This window comes from Schistocerca americana, chromosome 1 (genome assembly GCF_021461395.2).
Source record: "Schistocerca americana isolate TAMUIC-IGC-003095 chromosome 1, iqSchAmer2.1, whole genome shotgun sequence".
Taxonomy (NCBI): Eukaryota; Metazoa; Arthropoda; class Insecta; order Orthoptera; family Acrididae; genus Schistocerca; species Schistocerca americana.
The window spans coordinates 812,713,952-812,733,910 of record NC_060119.1 but is presented as its reverse complement, the minus strand read 5'-3'; the positions used below and the strand labels follow the sequence as shown (position 1 = coordinate 812,733,910).

General features: G+C 38.1%; 1 protein-coding gene across 2 annotated transcripts in view; it reads right to left on the bottom strand.

Annotated features, from left to right (window-relative positions):
* Positions 1–19,959, bottom strand: part of LOC124612877 (WD repeat-containing protein 11-like) — a 222,760-nt gene that overhangs the window by 46,474 nt on the left and 156,327 nt on the right. For both annotated transcript variants that reach the window (XM_047141331.1, XM_047141322.1), the window contains exons 16-17: positions 18,768–18,989; positions 5,457–5,628 (exon numbers count right to left, since the gene is read on the bottom strand). In XM_047141331.1, the coding sequence (XP_046997287.1) occupies positions 5,457–5,628; positions 18,768–18,989 (394 nt within the window). The remainder of the gene's footprint in view (positions 1–5,456; positions 5,629–18,767; positions 18,990–19,959) is intronic.

Genomic DNA, 19,959 nt, shown 5'->3' with positions numbered 1-19,959 from the left:
ACTTTCTCCTAGGTGTGTACTGGAGATGTATCGAATTTTACTTGGTTTCCATGTATGTTACTTTTCTGACAGCTTGGATGACAACAGATCAGTGATATTACATGTATACATAGATACCATTATAAATAAGTGATGTGTGAAATTCAATTATTTTTATTATAAAAAAACAGGACATGACGAACATTGTTACATGTAAGGTAAAAACACCCAATGATGTATTATAGCGTTTCAGATCACTGTTACAAGACCATTATATTATGACCATCACTTACTTATGTATTTACAGAGCACCTAACGATGGCAATATCCAGAAATCAGTTCATCGTGAATGATATAAAACAGACATTTTACATAGCAGTGTAGCTGGCTATTATTCATATTCATATTGATTATGTCATTAAAAGACATATTTTGCACTGCAGGCCCCCAATGAACAGAAGTTTGTTAAAAAGTTGTTGGCCAATTAGTCTTTTAAACCTGAGGCTCAGTTGTTCTTCATGCTCCTCACCACAACTAAATGTTTCGAGTTACTTATTAAGATATGACACTAGTGACTCTTTACCTCGCTTTCTGAACACACAAATCCTCCTTCCAGTTGCCCTTTGTAATTTGGTAATCATTGTTACTACATCAGCCTCACGATCACTGCTACCTCTTTCTATATCGACATCCTTAAAAGAGATCAGTTTGATTTGTTACCATTAGATTCTTTATAGTTCCTTCATGAGTGGGATTCCAAAATGTTTGTTCTAGGTAGTTCTCAGAGAAAGAATTTAGTAATGTTTAGTAAGATGTCTTTTCATGCCAAACACTTATAAAACTGTAATTTTCCCAATTGATTGTTCAATGATTTAAGTCGTCTCCAATGATGACAGTATTATTGGAGAACTTATGTAATAGTGAAGTGAGGTCTTCTCTAAGGTTTACTGCTACATCTTGAGGCGAGTGTGGTGGTTGATACAAGGGTCTGACTAAGTTCATGTTCACCATTGACACTGAGTTTTTACCAAACAATCTCACATGCAGCTTCAATTTCTATCCCTGTGGATTTCTAACTCTAGTCTGCTGCAACAAATACACCATCTCCATTTACCATTAGCCTATCCTTTCAATACACAATCTTCAATGTGCAGTGCACATCTGAACCATTTAGGGGGACCCTATAGTACTCAACTCCATGGCACAAGTTTCACAATTTATAGTCTAGTTTGTCACACAGCCTTTGAACACTCTGATTAAAGCCTTTCACTCACCTCAAAACTCACGGGACCACAATCAGTTCTGGGGACAACGTTACATATTACAAACTTTGTTGAACATCCGTGAGCATGTCTGGCCTTCCAAACTGCCTCTACCAGTTGTTTGAATGATCCAAGTATGACCCAGAGCCCAGACAACATGCACAGTTCATTCGAGAGATAAGAACAATTCCATCTTTTGCAACTCAATGTTTATTTTGTTTTTAACCTAAAAGATTTTGCCTATTCATACTAGTTATCATGAGTGGTCTCTCACACAAAGGAAATTATTTAGTAATACATATGTTGTTAAGAGATCTGTACACTGAAATTGTCTGTTTACCATTTTATGGTCATGATTTATCACTTACTTTCACTTTTCTATAATTTTCATGTGTCCATATTTTGATCTTTATAGGCCCTGGAAGCATTTCATACAGGTTCCCAACTGATATTATATATTATTTATACATTTCATCATACACAATTGTTGCTAAAATAATCACATAGGTTTCTGTGGCCAGAGCCAGTTGACATGAAAGTTTTTGAGTCTGATACCATGTCACAACGTAAAAAAAGAAAAGAAACTACTGGAGAAACCATCATTTCACCCATGGTTACAGTGGCTTTCTTCTGAGTATACTGGTCAAATTAAACAGTAAAACAATAGATCCTCATGAAGACCACTGTAACCATGGCCGAAATGTTCATTTCTAAAATACAGTTTTTTAGAAGAGCGTGCTGAAAAGTAATGCCTCTGAATTTTTTATGTGAAAATTCTTACAGCTTTTTAAATAAAACAAATGTTATTAACAATCTGCATCTTTATTCTTCAAGTCTACATATTTGCAGCCCTCTGTCACTAGAAGCTTCCAAATTGTACTGTATAACATGGCAGTGTATAACGTAACTATGTTGAAAAGTAAGGAACAACATGTTTTAATCACATTTTAAATCTGAATAGAGTGTGTGTGTGTGTGTGTGTGTGTGTGTGTGTGTGTGTGCGTGTGTGCGTGCGTGCGTGTGTGCGTGCGTGTGTGCGTGCGTGCGTGTGTGTGTGGAGGGGAGGCTGGGTTTTGAGTTTCTTCTTATTTATTACTTCTTAATTTTTAAATAACTTTTTTGTAATTACATCTCATATGAACAACCCTACATCAAGAGGGCAAGGTCATGTGAAACGTGCAACAGGAAAAATTATGTCTTAGAAGTTTTCTGAGTATAGTACCCCATCTTAATGTATGATTGTGTGCTGAAAAGTAATGTATCTGAATTTTTTACATGAAAACTCTTAAACCTTTTTAAATAATCAAATGCTATTAATATTTTACATTTTTCTTCTTCATGTCTACAAATTTATTTCTCAACATAGTCACTCTGGTGACGAACAGATTTTTTTCAATGAGAGACCAGTTTGTTGATACCATCACTTTTGCTTCTCCTTCCCCACTCCAATACCCCACTCCACTACCGCTCTGTATAGCTTCCATACCACTTCAGTCAAGCCCATAGCAAGTGAGCTAGGTTGTATGCAGTGTGTAACATGAAAGGTTATGAGTAGTGCACAGTATAAATTTGATATACTACAAAATTGAAAACTTGTACTGTGTGCATCTGTTGATTACAGAAGACACGATGGCCACACGAAACAAACAAAAAAATGAAAGTACGTGATAAAGAGATACACAACTGAAATTTGCTGTGAGGAAAAACTATAGATCTCCTAATAAAATGTGTATAATTAAATAATTTTGTTTCTATTACCAACAACTGATGATACCTGGTTCAAAGAGGTGACACACATTCAGTTAAAAACAAGATAAACATTCAGCTGTAAAAGATGGGATTATTCTTATGTTCACAGCAAACTCAGTTAAGCTGGTTTACATGTTAGCTGTACGAAAAATACATTGGACAATCTTTTTTTTATAATAAAAAATTAAAAATAACACCTAACTGACACCAAATGTGTATTAGAGTTAAACATCGTTTGTGACAAAATCGCTGGCACTAAAGGAGGGAATAAGTTGCAACATTAAGCACATGTAGGTGCTAATTGGCTGCCTTGAGCTGGTAGGAGGTAAGGTGAATTTGCTTGTGGGGGCCTGGGGCTCAGGGCACTATGTGGCCACCACGTAAGGAAAATCCTGGGTTGGGGAATTTGGACACTGCATTGATTGTTTAAGAGGGCTGGCTATGCTTCAACCAATGGGCTAGTGTCAGTCAAACTGAAAGATGGTTTCTTAGAGCACTTGACTCACAGTCAAGTATTAATGAAAATCTTAACCCATCTGCAATCTCAGAAAAATGAGGTGTATCCAACGACACAACAATATTTTCAATAACTACAGAAGTTCATATTTCACAGTGAATAAACATTTTCACAATGAATCTCTAAATTAACAACTTTTACATTCATGTTTTTTCAACGCACAATATCTCAGATGATAGCACCACACTATAGCTATCATCTCTGAAAACTACATACTCGTATCTATTTTATTTCTTGATTTATTACATTTTATATATCTTTTCATTATCCAAATGTTTGTCAGGATATTTCATCCTTCCCAAATACGCAGCAAATTAATACTGCATGAATACCTCATATTTTGGCATACTTGTGTATTTATTTAATGAAAAGTTCACTATTTGTCCAGTGGCTATTTAAATATTAATTAAAACTGATAAAACGAAATCACTGTACTTTAAGAAGTGGCCAGTCCCACATGATAGCTGATACCACACTAGTAAAAGTGTGCCAAAAGATGCTTCTGACAAGCATGCCTAAATAATTCTTAATAATATTTAACAACAATCTATTATAGTGAGCGCACTTGTGAAAAAATACAGGCTTTTTTATTTATGGTTAAACCTCTCTTTATATTTATTGGGAATGGTCTGAGTGTGACCACATTTTTGTAACATTTCTTTATTCAAATACTGTTGTACTATATTAGTTTAGTCCAGAAGCGATCAAGATGATCAAATAATGTTTGTAGAACTTAAAAACGATGTATTTTTGGTGGGGACAGGCTTCAGCCAATGGAAAAGCAGATCATAGCAGAACACTAAGAAAGTTAACTGGAGACTGGGAATTTTTCAAATCAAGATCTCAGGGAAGTGTTTCTAGACACTTCATTACATTTGTGCTTGAAAGAAGTCGACCTACCTGTGGTAACAAGCAGTTCGATTGTGGAGGTGTTTGATTCTCGGCGGTGAACAGCCGCTACCATACATTAACTTCTGAAGGGACTTTATAATTCAAGTGGTCTGGATATTCTTCAGAGTAGGACTGTAACCTTTTCCACTCGTATTACAATACTGAGGATAGACAGATTATGAGTTGTTATTCTTTGTGATAATTTGTAAATTATGATGTTAAACTTCGAACTGTTTTGAGCTGGTGAATATTTTGTGTATTGTGATTATGAAATGGACTTAGTTTTCAAGTACATTTGATAACCATTTAGTTTGGTATTTTGCTACCATTCTCACAATGCTCTCAATGTAACTTTACTGCATTTGATAATGGTATCTTCTGTCTCTATTTCAACTGTATATAATAAGAGATATCCTTCCTTGAATAAACATTATTCAACATAATTCTATGTCATCTACACCAATTATAGACATTAGAACAGAACCCTTGCCATTAAATTATTCATTAATTTTTATTTTGTATTTCAGTGTATTTTATTAACTCACAGTTCTAACCAATGCATAGACTATTTTACTGCAAGATCACAGCTACAGGTTATTATTTACAGGTAATTAGCTGGGGAGCATGTAAGCAGATGTACATGGCTCAACCTTATGACTACATCAAGCTATTCTTATTAAACAGAGCCGTGCATTGCCCAAGTACCTTAAGTACGAGTAGCCACAGGCAAAGGTGCAACTGGTTTGCTCATTTGGAATGCTGTTTAGAAGAGCAGCTACACTAGCAGTAACCATTAGGTACTATCTCAAAGCTTACTGGTAAGGTCTGCATCACAATCCCATAACATCTGCTCATGCTCCTTCTCAGCTCTCTCTGTTTTACTGTTAGATTTCCACTCTCATTGCGTGCCCCTTCTAATGGAATGAAGTCTATGAGTCTAAGCACATTTCTGTTTTTGCTTAATCTTTGTTCTGTTATAAGTTTTGGAGGTTAGTGACACATTAGTTTCCTGTTTTACTTATAATCTAGAAGAATACATACATAAATACATTACATACCTTCAAATTCATAATCAATAAGAGGCGATGAACTAGATGTCAATGTCATGTCCATTACACGCAAACATCCATCTTGTGTAGCTAATACAGGCTTGTCAGATGCTGCCCAGTCAATGTCAACAATTTTTACCATGTCTTTTGGGCATTTTAATTGTGAAATACGCTCATAGTGCTAAAAATAAATAAATAAATAAATCAATCACAATCTACTAAACTATTAATTTATGAATTTCTATTACTGTAATGTGTAAAAAGTGGTGGGTGATCAGCAAGTAGCTATATTTAAAGATAATTTGTTGTGTAAATATAAAATTCCTCATTCCAAATCATTGCAATTTGTTATGCAAATGATTCATGGAGCATAAAGCTAACTAACAATAACTTTAATTTATATAAAAAGACCTAATATCATCACACTTTTAAACAGGACAATTTTCGAAAAGACAGAATATTGGAGCACACTGTTTGGTTAATACGAATGCCAATTGCTGTAGGTGTACTGGGGAAAGAAAGGCGAGACATCTACAACAATGCAAAAATTATATTGAAAGGGATGATACACATATTACAAAACACGCAAAACTCAATGCTGACTGCTTCACAACCTGCACCACCTGGATCCTTCCTACCAACACTTTCCTGTTGTGTCATATATCTCTCATGTTTCTTATTATTTATGTTGCTTTATGCTTTCCTCTTGGAACTTAATGTTGTATATTTGAGTTTTTTCCTTTTCTATACCTGTCTCATTAAAATCCTTCTGCATCTACTGCCACGTCATCTACTAACCATGTAAAATATTGAAATGCCCGATGGTCACAGAAATCTACATATTTACACCGATCTGACTGTACACATAAGACAGCTTTATGATCTGTATCTAATTGCTTGAACCAGTGTATTACATCATCTTCCATGTTTGTGAACAGTTGCAGCAAACAGGTGTAATTGTTCGTGTGGCGCGCAAATTATTCTCGGGACTAAGACCTGGCTGAACCCTGAGATAGGAAGGTCTGTAATATTTAGTGAGGGTTGGAACGTGTATTGGAAAGACAGATTAGACACCGTAGGAGGTGGTGTCTTCATTGCAGGTGACAAAAATATTGCGTCTCTTGAGGTCGAAGTAGAGTGTGATTGTGAAGTTGTCTGGGACACGTTTAACAGGGCTAGGAGAAATAAAGTTAATTGTTGGGTGTTACTACCGGCCACCAGGTTCCACCGTGACAGTTTTAGAATCATTCAAAGGGAGTCGACACTCTGTATCACAGAAGTACCCGGATCATGCTATATTAGTCGGAGGCGACTTCAACCTACCTAGTATAGACTGGGATGTCTATGGATTCATTGCAGGTGGTACAGACAAGCCGTCATGTCAATTACTTTTGAAAACATTATTCGAAAACTGTCTTGAGCAGCTAAATCGACAGCCAATGCATGATGGAAATATTTTAGATCTGGCAGCCACGAACAGACCAGACCTCATCGACGGTGTCAGTGTTGAGACAGGGATTAGTGATCATGATGTTGTCATTACGACTATGGTTACAAAAGTTAAAAAGTCGTACTTCCGGTACGATGGACATGGAAGAATTATGGGCAAATTTTAAACACATTGTAAATCACGCATTGGAGAAGTATGTGCCGAAAAAGTGGGTTACAGATGGAAAACACCCACCGTGGTTTCACAGCGCAATTCGGAGAATGCTCAGGGAGAAAAGACAGTTACAGTTGCACTCGCGGTACAAGAAAGATTGGGAGAATGAGGACAGGCAAAAGTTAGTAGAGATTCGTGCTGCAGTAAAAAGAGCGATGCGCGAAGCATACAACCACTACCACCATCATACCTTAGCAAAAGATCTTGCTGAAAACCCAAGGAAATTCTGGTCTTACGTAAAATTGGTAAGCGGGTCGAAGGCTTCCATCCAGTCACTCACTGATCAGTCTGGCCTGGCAACGGAAGACAGCAAAACGAAAGCTGAAATTTTAAATTTAGCATTTGAGAAATCTTTCACACAGGAGGATCACACAAACGTACCGCCGTTTGAGTCTCATGCAGATTCCCGTATGGACAACATAATGATAGACATCCCTGAGGTTGTGAAGCAGCTGAATGGGTTGAAAAAAAATAAATCGCAAGGTCCTGATGGGATTCCAATTCGGTTTTACAGAGAGTGCTCTACTGCATTGGCTCCTTACTTAGCTTGCATTTATTGCGAATCTCTTCGCCAACATAAAGTCCCGAGCAACTGGAAAAAAGCGCAGGTGATGCCTGTATATAAGAAGGGTAGAAGGACAGATCCTCAAAATTACAGACCAATATCCTAAACATCGGTTTGTTGCAGGATTCTCAAACATATTCTCAGTTCGAATATAATGAATTTCCTTGAGCCAGAGAAGTTGCTGCCCATGCATCAGCACGGCTTTAGAAAGCATCGCTCCTGCAAAACGCAACTTGCCCTTTTTTCACATGATATCTTGCAAACCATGGATGAAGGGTATCAGATGGATGCCATATTCCTTGACTTCCGGAAAGCGTTTGACTCGGTGCCCCACTGCAGACTCCCAACTAAGGTATGAGCATATGGGATTGGTTCCCAAATATGTGAGTGGCTTGAAGACTTCTTAAGTAATAGAACCCAGTACGTTGTCCTCGATCGTGAGTGTTCATTGGAGCTGAGGGTACTATCTGGAGTGCCCCAGGGAAGTGTGGTAGGGCCGCTGTTGTTTTCTATCTACATAAATGATCTTGTGGATAGGGTGGGTAGCAATGTGCAGCTCTTTGCTGATGATGCTATGGTGTACGGGAAGGTGTCATTGTTGAATGACTGTAGGAGGATACAAGATGTCTTGGACAGGATTTGTGATTGGTGTAAAGAGTGGCAGCTAACTCTAAATATAGATAAATGTAAATTAATGCAATTAATGCAGATGAATAGGAAAAAGAATCGCGTAATGTTTGAATACTCCATTAGTAGTGTAGCGCTTGACAAAGTCATGTCGATTAAATATTTAGGCGTAACATTGCAGAGCGATATGAAGTGGGACAAGCATGCAATGGCAGTTGTGAGGAAGGCGGATAGTCATCTTCGGTTCATTGGTAGAATTTTGGGAAGATGTGGTTCATCTGTAAAGTAGACTGCTTATAAAACACTAATACAACCTATTCTTGAGTACTGCTAGAGCGTTTGGGATCCCTATCAGGACAGATTGAGGGAGGACATAGAAGCAATTCAGAGGCGGGCTGCTAGATTTGTTACTGGTAGGTTTGATCATCACGCAAGTGTTACGGAAATGCTTCACGAACTCGGGTGGGAGTCTCTGGAGGAAAGGAGGCATTCCTTTCATCAATCGCTACTGAGGAAATTTAGAGAACCAGCATTTGAGGCTGAATGCAGCACAATTTTACTGCCGCCAACTTATATTTCACGGAAAGACCACAAAGATAAGATAAGAGAGATTAGGGATTGTACAGAGGCATATAGGCAGTCATTTTTCCCTCGTTCTGTTTGGGAGTGGAACAGGGGGAGAAGATGCTAGCTGTGGTACGAGGTATCTTCCGCTACGCACCGTATGGTGGATTGCGGAGTATGTATGTAGATGTAGATGAGATATGTGGGGGGGAGGGTAATGGAGATGGTTAATACTCCCCCCCCCCCTTCTCTCTCTCTCTCTCTCCCTCCCTCTCTCTCTCTCTCTCTCTCTCTCTCTCTCTGTCTCTCTCTCTCTCTCTCTCACACACACACACACACACACACACACACACACACACACACACACACATTGTAGAACACAATATCGCAATTCAACATAATCAAAACTGGAAGTCTAATAACATTTCATAAGTTTCTTTGTTGTCTATATAACAATCAGTTTTCAGACATTGTCATAGGTTCTAGTTTACATATACAAAGTTTTAGTTAACGTATACAAGTGCACACATTGATATAAATAGTGAAGGTCAGAAACAATAATTTTTTTGTTGCAAAAACAAACTTATGCTATATATGCTTGAAATTTTCTACTGAATAACAACTTTTCTCTGTTAATAAATGCTTAAGTTTATTCTTTAAATTGTTTAAAGTAGCTGTCTTGAGGTTAGATGGAAGTCTGTTATAAAATTATAAAAGATGGTTCCTACTGTATGTGCACTACAGTCTGCAGCCTTCCCCCCCCCCCCCCCCCCCCCCCTCCTCCCCCCAGCAATTCTGTGAAAATTTTCCCTTCATGTGTATTGTGCCTATGTACATTACTGTTTGTTACATTATATTCTGGATTTTGGTTCACAAACATTATTGCCTGCAGGATTTATGTAGAGTAGATGGTTAGTATTTCATATTTTCTTAAGATTTCTCTACAAGGCTCACTCCTGTTTAACTTGGCTACCATTCTTACTACCTTTTTTTGTAGTATGAAGAGCCTGTCTGCATGGACAGGTGGTGCCCCACCCCATATCTCAATACCTTATTCAAGATGTGGATGTATCCCTCCAAAGTAAATTTTTCTCAAGCTATCGTGGTCCAAAACAGCTGTGACACTTTTCAGAAGATATACATTTGTACTGATTTTCTTACAAATATGGCCTATATGTTCTTCCCATGACAGGTGTTTGTCAACAATTACACCCAAAATTTGTGTTTGTGTAGCTAAGGGCCAATGGAGGTGTAGATAGATTTCTACTTATGTTATGACAATAATTACGCATAAACTGCATTGTCACCGTCTTCTCTCTATTTATGAGTAGCCTATTTGCAGTAAGATAACTGGACAGAAAATCATAACTAATTTCACTACTTTTTTAGCAGTCAGCATATCACAGCTCCAGTTGACAAAAGATGTGTCATCAGCATAGCTTGCAACCTTGCAGTTTTGGGGTTCAGTTAAATCATTTACATACACAAGACACAGAAAAGGTCCCAACATACTTCCTTGGGGCATACCACACTGAAGTATCTTGTGGGTTGATTTGGTTGTTGCTAACTGTTCATTCCTTTTATAAGTTAGCTTGACACACTGTTTCCTGCCTTTCAAATAGGAGGTAAATAGTTGTAAGGCTATCCCTCTAACCCTATATATGAAATAGAATTGTATGATTCACAGTATCAAAAGCTTTACTCTATCCAAGAAGGTGCCTGTTATCTAGTCTTCTTCATTTAGCTTCTTCAATGTTTCATATGTAAAAATTGCTACTGCTGTTACAATAGATCTTCTTTTTCTAAAACCATGTTGTAATTGTTAAATAGATTATGTTTGATGAAATATGCCTCAAATTGAGGTAATATTACTTTCTCTAATAATTTTCCAAGCTCTGAAAATAATGATATTGCCCTATAATTTTTCATGTCAGTTTTTATTCCCTTCTTATACACCAGTAGAATTTCAGCAATTTTCAAAAGATCAGGGAATTCTCCATGACAGAGCGTGAGCCTGATATTTATTAAATGTGTCAGAGGCTTAACTAATTCTCCTCTGCATTCCTGTAACAGCTTAGATGAAATGTCATCCCAGCCAGAAGACATTTTAGCTTGAAGTTTTGAAACGGTTGCTAGGAGGTCCCTCTCAGTCATGCTATGAATGAAAAAAGATTGGCTAGTCTTTGTAACATTAAAATTCGGTGTTTCATTTCTGCCAATTTTATTAAACATCTGTATGAATTTCTCACACACTTCTTTTGGGTCATTTGTTATACTGTCATGTTATGCTGGAGTGTTCAAGAGAATGCTGTTTCCACATTTTTTATACATTATTTTCTGGGCTGTTGTTCTAACACAGGTTGAGTTGCTTATTTTATAGGCATATTACTGAACTTTAAGGGTAGTCATTGAATCTCTGTATTTTCTTCTGAGCAGTTTGTATTTTGTTAAATAGTACTGTAACTTAGTATCTCTAAAGAGTGTGTAACAGTCTTTCATGTTCTCTCTCAGTTCAATAATGTCTGGAGGGAAATTCTCAGCTTTGTGATTAATAGCTTTGTTTCCTAGTTTTACTAAAGGACATGTTTCATTTAAAGCAAATCGATGGCTATGAACGTCTTTTTTCAGGGGTCCAAAAATATGGAAATCATATGTGGGGAGATCACAAGATTGTATGGAGGATGCATAATGACTTTCCACTGAGACTTCTACAGTGTACTCAAAACTACCTCGGCAACATGCGGTTGGGCCCATATGTTGCTAAAATTCTTTCGAGTATGCTGCAGAAGTTTTGCTGGGAAACCCTTTAACATTGTCTATACAGTCCCAATTTCCCTTCATGAGATTTTCAAATTTTTGGAGTCCTGAAGAAAGACATTCATGACTGTCAATTTTCTTCAGATGAAGAGGTGCATGCCCAGCAACAATTCTGGTTCTGTAGGCAACCGCAAAAGTTTTTGCATTAAAGTATTGACTGTCTTGTCTCACGGTGTGATAAATGTATTCATAGTTATGGCAATTACTTTTGAAATAATAAACAGTTTATTTCGTTTTTCCCATCTATTTTATTTACATTTGACAGTCCCCTATAATATAGTCATAACTGTGCATAATACACTTACAGAAAAAAACTGCAGTACCAAGAAAGAGCCATAAGACAAATGGAAGTTGGTAGGTGTGTTTCTACATCTGAAAGATGATGTCTATTCAGATTTTGTGGCAGTCACATAAGATTGGTGCTAGTAGTGCCACCACAAGGATGCAAATCGGGTTTGCCGGTTGTACAGGGCTATTACAAATGATTGAAGCGATTTCATAAATTCACTGTAGCTCCATTCACTGACATATGGTCACGACACACTACAGATACGTAGAAAAACTCATAAAGTTTTGTTCGGCTGAAGCCGCACTTCAGGTTTCTGCCGCCAGAGCGCTCGAGAGCGCAGTGAGACAAAATGGCAACAGGAGCCGAGAAAGCGTATGTCGTGCTTGAAATGCACTCACATCAGTCAGTCATAACAGTGCAACGACACTTCAGGACAAAGTTCAACAAAGATCCACCAACTGCTAACTCCATTCGGCGATGGTATGCGCAGTTTAAAGCTTCCGGATGCCTCTGTAAAGAGAAATCAATGGGTCAGCCTGCAGTGAGCGAAGAAACGGTTGAACGCGTGCGGGCAAGTTCCACACGTAGCCCGCGGAAGTCGACGAATAAAGCAAGCAGGGAGCTAAACGTATCACAGCTGACGGTTTGGAAAATCTTACGGAAAAGGCTAAAGTAGAAGCCTTACCATTTACAATTGCTACAAGCCCTGACACCCGATGACAAAGTCAAACGCTTTGAATTTTCGGCGCAGTTGCAACAGCTCATGGATGCGTTCAGTGCGAAACTTGTTTTCAGTGATGAAGCAACATTTTTTCTTAATGGTGAAGTGAACAGACACAATGTGCGAATCTGGGCGGTAGAGAATCCTCACACATTCATGCAGCAAATTCGCAATTCACCAAAAGTTAACGTGTTTTGTGCAATCTCACAGTTTAAAGTTTACGGCCCCTTTTTCTTCCGCAAAAAAAACGTTACAGGACACGTGTATCTGGACATGCTGGAAAATTGGCTCATGCCACAACTGGAGACCAACAGCGTCGACTTCATCTTTCAACAGGATGGTGCTCCACCGCACTTCCCTCATGATGTTCGGCATTTCTTAAACAGGAGATTGGAAAACCGATGGATTGGTCGTGGTGGAGATCATGATCAGCAATGCATGTCATGGCCTGCACGCTCTCCTGACTTAACCCCATGCGATTTCTTTCTGTGGGGTTATGTGAAAGATTCAGTGTTTAAACCTCCTCTACCAAGAAACGTGCCAGAACTGCGAGCTCGCATCAACGATGCTTTCGAACTCATTGATGGGTACATGCTGCGCCGAGTGTGGGAGGAACTTGATTATCGGCTTGATGTTTGCCGAATCACTAAAGGGGCACATATTGAACATTTGTGAATGCCTAAAAAAACTTTGAGTTTTTGTATGTGTGTGCAAAGCATTGTGAAAATATCTCAAATAATAAAGTTATTGTAGAGCTGTGAAATCGCTTCAATCATTTGTAATAACCCTGTAACAGTCGTGAACATTAGTTATCTTTGAGATTGGACTTAGTGAGTTGATGTTAGTCAGGAATGCCATTACGGCACAAATACGCCACCTAAACCTCACTAAGTTCGAACAGTGTCATGTGATAGGCCTATAAGAAGCTGTATGTTCCTTCTGTGATACTGCACAAAGACTTAGGAGGAATGTAGCCACTGTAGATGATCACTGGCAGTATTGGTCACAAGGATGTACAGTCACAAGAAGAAAGGGCTCCAGATGGCCACATGGCAATACCGAGAGGGAAGACCATAGTGTTCAACATATGGCTGTGGGGCATTATACTGCATCTGCAGCAGCAATTTGAGCAGATGTGGGCACAACAGTGACATACTGAACTATTACAAATCAGTTACTCTGTGATCTCAGAATGTTAACCACTTAAATATGTTACGTACACAAATGTAGACCAAAAATTTCACTACTATAATTATTTTTTTGCGTCATGATTTTCTTCCATCAGTGTGTGTGTGTTTCTGATAGGAGGAATAATGATAATAATAATAATAATAATAATAATAATAATAATAACAAAAGCAGAACCTGGAAAAACAGTGAAAAATTAAGTTTCAGTATAAGTAAAAATGTGTTGGATAAACACATTCATGAACACTTTTATGAACTGATTTTCATGTGTGTTCTTCTCTGCACACATTCTGTTGACCCATCTGGCTTAACTGCTTAGTAAACGCTACATAAATGCTGCATGGTGCAATACATTGGACAACTATTGCACAATATAAGAATCTGTGCACTCTCAGTCCGCTCTGAAGTCTGCTACTTACTGGTTTATTGGGCTTTCAATGGAGACACTGAGACACTCTGGCACAGAAGGTATTACAATAAGTTTCCTAGTCACACTCAGTGACATCTTCAACACAGAGAGGTGAAATTTTTATTTTGGCAGGGTTGGTGGGGGTGAGGGATGTAAATGCTATCATTCAAGTGCCACAATCTTTTTAAAAACTAAAAGACAATGGAAGAATGTTGCACCTGCTGATTTTTGTCAGTTGTGAGTTTTCAAGTTTTGTGGAGTCTCACATCTTCTTTCAAATACTTTTAATATAATTCCAATAAAAGCCAGTGCACAAGAATTCACTAGAGAATGAAACACAGCCTGTCTATGTCTGACTGCATATTACACTCTTGATACCACACATTACTTTCACACACATGGCAATTCTGCATAACACATCATCACAACATGCTGGTCCTTTGTTGTGCTGCAGAAAAGTGATTTTGTGTGTGTGTGTGTGTGTGTGTGTGTGTTTACTGTAACACAAGGTGTGATTTCTTTTAGCACCCATTTTTATATTGAAATAAGAACTGCAATATTGGATAAGGCAATAAGGGCAAATAAGGCAGTGCACTGTGCACTGTCCTTATCAATGAATGATGACTGATACTTTTTCACTGTTAAATATTTGATGAGCACTACTAAGACATAGCTTTTCATTACTCACACTGTTAAAAGCATCTACATCTACATCCATACTCTGCAAGCCACCTGACGGTGTGTGGCGGAGGGGCCTTCGAGTACCTCTATCAGTTCTCCCTTCTATTCCAGTCTCGTATTGTTCGTGGAAAGAAAGATTGTCGGTATGCCTCTATGTGGGCTCTAATCTCTCTGATTTTATCCTCATGGTCTCTTTGCGAGATATATTTAGAAGGGAGCAATATACTGCTTGACTCCTCAGTGAAGGTATGCTCTCGAAACTTCAACAAAAGCCCGTACCGAGCTACTGAGTGTCTCTCCTACAGTCTTCCACTGGAGTTTATCTATCGTCTCCGTAATTCTTTCGCGATTACTAAATGATCCTGTAATGAAGCGCGCTGTTCTCCATTGGATCTTCTCTATCTCTTCTATCAGCCCTATCTGGTACGGATCCCACACTGGTGAGCAATATTCAAGCTGTGCGCAAACAAATGTACTGTAAACTACTTTCTTTGTTTTCGGATTGCATTTCCTTAGGATTCTTCCAATGAATCTCAGTCTGGCATCTGTTTTACTGAGGATCAACTTTATATGATCATTCCATTTTAAGTCTCTTCTAATGCCTACTCCCACACAATTTATGGAATTAACTGCTTCGGTCCTATGACACTCCCCTGCGGCACACCTGAAATCACTCTTACTTCGGAAGACTTCTCTCCATTGAGAATGACATGCTGCATTCACACGACAACTTCAGTTTCAGTTGACCTGTAAGGAATACCCTATACCCATTACCACTACAACTCTTCTTTAAGCTGCAGTCACATCTGTACACTTTGCGCCTAGACATCACATGCCTGTGCTTGCCCCACAAGCAAGTAGAGGCAAGTATGCAGTGCATGCTTCTTTCTTAACAAGTGTGCATGAGTTATTCCATTCACACATAGACAGCAGCATTCAGACTACACCAGTGATCAAGCTTCAGTTGTAGGTTAAACACATCTGTAAGAATGGCTGGTGAGCAGCAGGTTTCTTTTGTCAGAGTCAGCCAGGCATACTGGTGATGTGCACCAGTGAGGCTGCAGCATAAACATGCCCCCTACAGGCAGGATGAGGATCACCTAACATTACTTATAAGGCTAATTATACATATTTTATTTATCTTGAAAAACATGTAATGATAATGATGATCGTAAATACGAGAAAACTTCATAGTGAGGAAACAAGTAACTTGTAAACTTGTTCATTATGAATGCATATTTTTGCTTAACTTGAAGAGCTTGCGAAACGGAGAATTACGAAGCGTGTGAAATGTCAGAATAGTCTGTTGCTTTGATAAATTCAGTTCTATAGATAAGGAAGATGCATTGACAGTTGAAATTTGTGGATCATAGGGGGGGAGAGGTTTTTGCAGTATATGGATCTGCAAACATAAAAGAAGTGGCTGGTTGCTAATGAAGAAATGTCATATAGTAAATGTCAGGTTACCGATTCCATTTGCAAATAAAAAAGTACTTTATGGATGCATATTTATGCTACAGAATGGAGGTGGCTGTGCTACTAAGGTTTCTAATTATTTCAGAAGTATATTCTCAAATGTAAATAAGGTGATGACCTTTTGTGAAAATTTGATGTGCTGAGTACAGCAGGATAAGGGTCTCATCATTTACAGTGTCTACATCATCAGTTATTTTAAGCTTGTGTTTTAGACCTAGATAGTCCTGAGAATTGTAGCTTGTTTTTCATCACACCTTTTCCAAAATAAAACCTGGACCTACTGCTACCCAAAATATGGGGCCCCATTTCCTTTCTCTTGTCTCTCTACTACATCGCACCACTGATTACTAAGGAAAATATAAAACACAAAGATGCCATACCAACGGTGATGAGGTTAGCTCCAACACTCGCAATTCTTGCTACTAGGGGCAATTACCCTAGTTCAAAGTGGAGCAGCAAATGGAGAGAACTGCAGACAGGTGCGTGACAGGTGCACTTGTCTTTCAGTCTGGGATGGGGAGACTCTTCTGCCTGCACAAGGTGGCCCATGTGCACAAACCAGAGCTGTGCATGCCTTTGTCTCAGTGCATGCACCACCTTGCCTCTTTGTGCAATGACCACATGCACCCACTGCACACAGAAATTTACACAGGTGTAAATGCACCTTTAAGAAGACAGGGTGGCACGGTTGGTAACAATGACCTGCTGGAAGTAGTATATTGGTGATCTGTGGGTGAAGAGAGCCTTCACTACAAATTATTTGTCACCTCATTTGTACAAAACAAATCAAACAATAATCTCATTTAACAGACACAATAACTTACAGTTCACAAATTATACAATGGTGAGTCCAGGATGAAACAATAATAATATCATGAAAAGGACAGATTGCTAGTCATCTTATAGAGGAGACAATGAGTCGCAGACAGGCACGAAGAAAACCTGCTATACATTTGAGCTTTAGGCCAAAAGTCTTCTTCCAAAATGGAAAACACACACACACACACACACACACACACACACACGATCACTGTCTCTGGCCACTATGGGTCTAACCACAGCAGCAGGAGACAGTGGTCATGTGTGTTTGAGTTTGTGCTTGTGTGAATGTGTGTGTTTTATATTTCAAATGAAGGCCTTTTGGACAAAAGCTAAGAAATGCAGCAGCTTCTTGTCGTGCCTATCTGTGACTCAATGTCTCCTCTATATGGTGGGTAGCAATCTATCCTTTTCATGATTTTGTTGTTAGTTCACAAATTATGATTTATACAGGGAGTATCATAATCAGTAGTGAAAAATTACACAATAATAAAAGCAAACACTTTCTATTAAATGTGGGTCCACAAACGAGCTGTCTGAAAGATAACAGTGAATGCCGGTTTATACGCTGCCACTGATGTCAGTATGAAACATAGTCCCCAGTTCATACAAATGCATTTCAAATATAAACTTTTCATTTAAGTCCCCGGATTATTGGGCTCATATTTTGCCTGTGCCCTACTTTAACAATAAATACCATACTATTTCAGTAAGTTATGTGTTACAATGTACTGTACACTCATACCAGTTTAATGATGTGTTTCCATCCTGTCAGTGCATTTGGAGGCAATAATCTACTTGTCTGTACTATTGTGAATTATGAATTATTTCAAACACCCCTGGATCATCTCATAAAACTTGAAAAACCAGTACACAGTACAGTTCACTGCTCCGGTTCTTCAAACATATTAGCAGGAGTCCTGGATGCTTCCTTCCAAGATGACACCTAACAGAAAAACCTAGAGTATTAAGGCCAGGTGATCTTGGAGGCCAACTTACACGCCCTGATCGACTTGACCAATTTTGAGTGTTAGATGTCATCTTACATCATTAGCAAAATGTATTGGCACCCCATCATCCAGGTACCATACTTCCCAACCATGGGTCACAGTCAAAATTTGAGCCCAGTTAGATGGGAACTTACTTAAATAGTTTAAATTTTAGAAACAAGTGTTCTAAGTATGGCAAAATATCACACTGTGTTCAGAGGTGGTTGTACGCAAACATTCACAGTTATCTTTGCAAATGGCTCATTTGCAAAGCCATGTTTATTAGAATGTTTCTGTTTCTATTATCGTATAACCAGTTGCCACTGTTAATGATGATACACTATATTTTCCTTGCTTGTGTAGTGTTTGTGTCAGTGTATTTCTGTAATAAATCTAATCGAACAAAGTATGAAATAAAACTGAAATCACAAAAAATATGTTTTACTCATAATTCATCTATTTTCTGGATTTTTATATTTATCCCATATATGTTGAATATAATTCCTCATTACCTTTTTTAAGTCAACAATGTCCACTCCATCAGCATATAGAATAAGTAGCTTCAAATTCCCTTTTCCTGGTGCAAATCGCATCTTCTTAATTCCACCACGTCCTGTATGAATATTTTTGGATGTTCGTGCTTTCAGATCCCAAATGTTTAGCATACCTTCCATGTCCCCTTGTACTATTTGTTCATTCTTGAATGCAATGCAAGTTACTGCCCCAACACCTGCCTGCATTTATTTTAAACAATTAATGCATGAACTCTCTTTAATTCACATTTAACACTAAGAACAATTTTTACTGTTAATGTAAATTCCTATGCATCAGAACAAAATGTAACAAAAAGACATGTAACGTTGTAGTGGTGCAGATATCATTGTTCTAGCAACTCACTCAAGGAATAATTAAAGGCCAAGATTTAGATGCTCAATATGAAAATAGAAAGAAGACTAACATTTTCTTAAAAATTTAATAATTAATCAATTACTTTAGAAATGCAAAGAGCATACAACACAACAAGACAAGAAACCTGCCTTTAGTTTCTGTAAATTGCATCCAAGACATACAAAGACAAAAACAGATGGAGTTAGCTTTGAACCATACGTAAACACATCTATTTGATCTCGTGGCGCACGACCGCTTTCCATGCACACACATTACCACAACAGAACTTCAGCTGGCAATCAAGCAAAGTTTTAATACTGGAATATACCAACTAACACTGAAATATTTGTTATCCCAACGCCCACACATTTTCCATCAGAAGCAACAAGCCTACTACACATCCCAAAGTAACTTGGTTTATGGAATCTCTTCTACAACGTGGATCTCACAAATAATTGTGTCCACACTGGAATAGAGAAAGATACCAGTCACACCCCATCTTACAAGTCTAGTTCCTTAAGTTACTCCCCATTAGAGAACCTCTGATTTGAAGAGAAAAAAAAAAAAAAAAAAAAAAAAAAAAAAAAAAAAAAAAAAAAAAAAAAAAAAAAAAAAAAAAAAAAGAGAGAGAGAGAGAGAGAGAGAGAGAGAGAGAGAGAGAGAGAGAGAGAGAGAGAGAGAGAAATTTTAGCTGGAATATACCAACTAACTGCATCAGTCTCAAAACAGCTTCAGAAAAGAAAGGGGTCTTTTGATTAGCAAGAAACATTGAACACTGACATCTCAGATAGGTTTATCCACAAAGGCCCATACTTG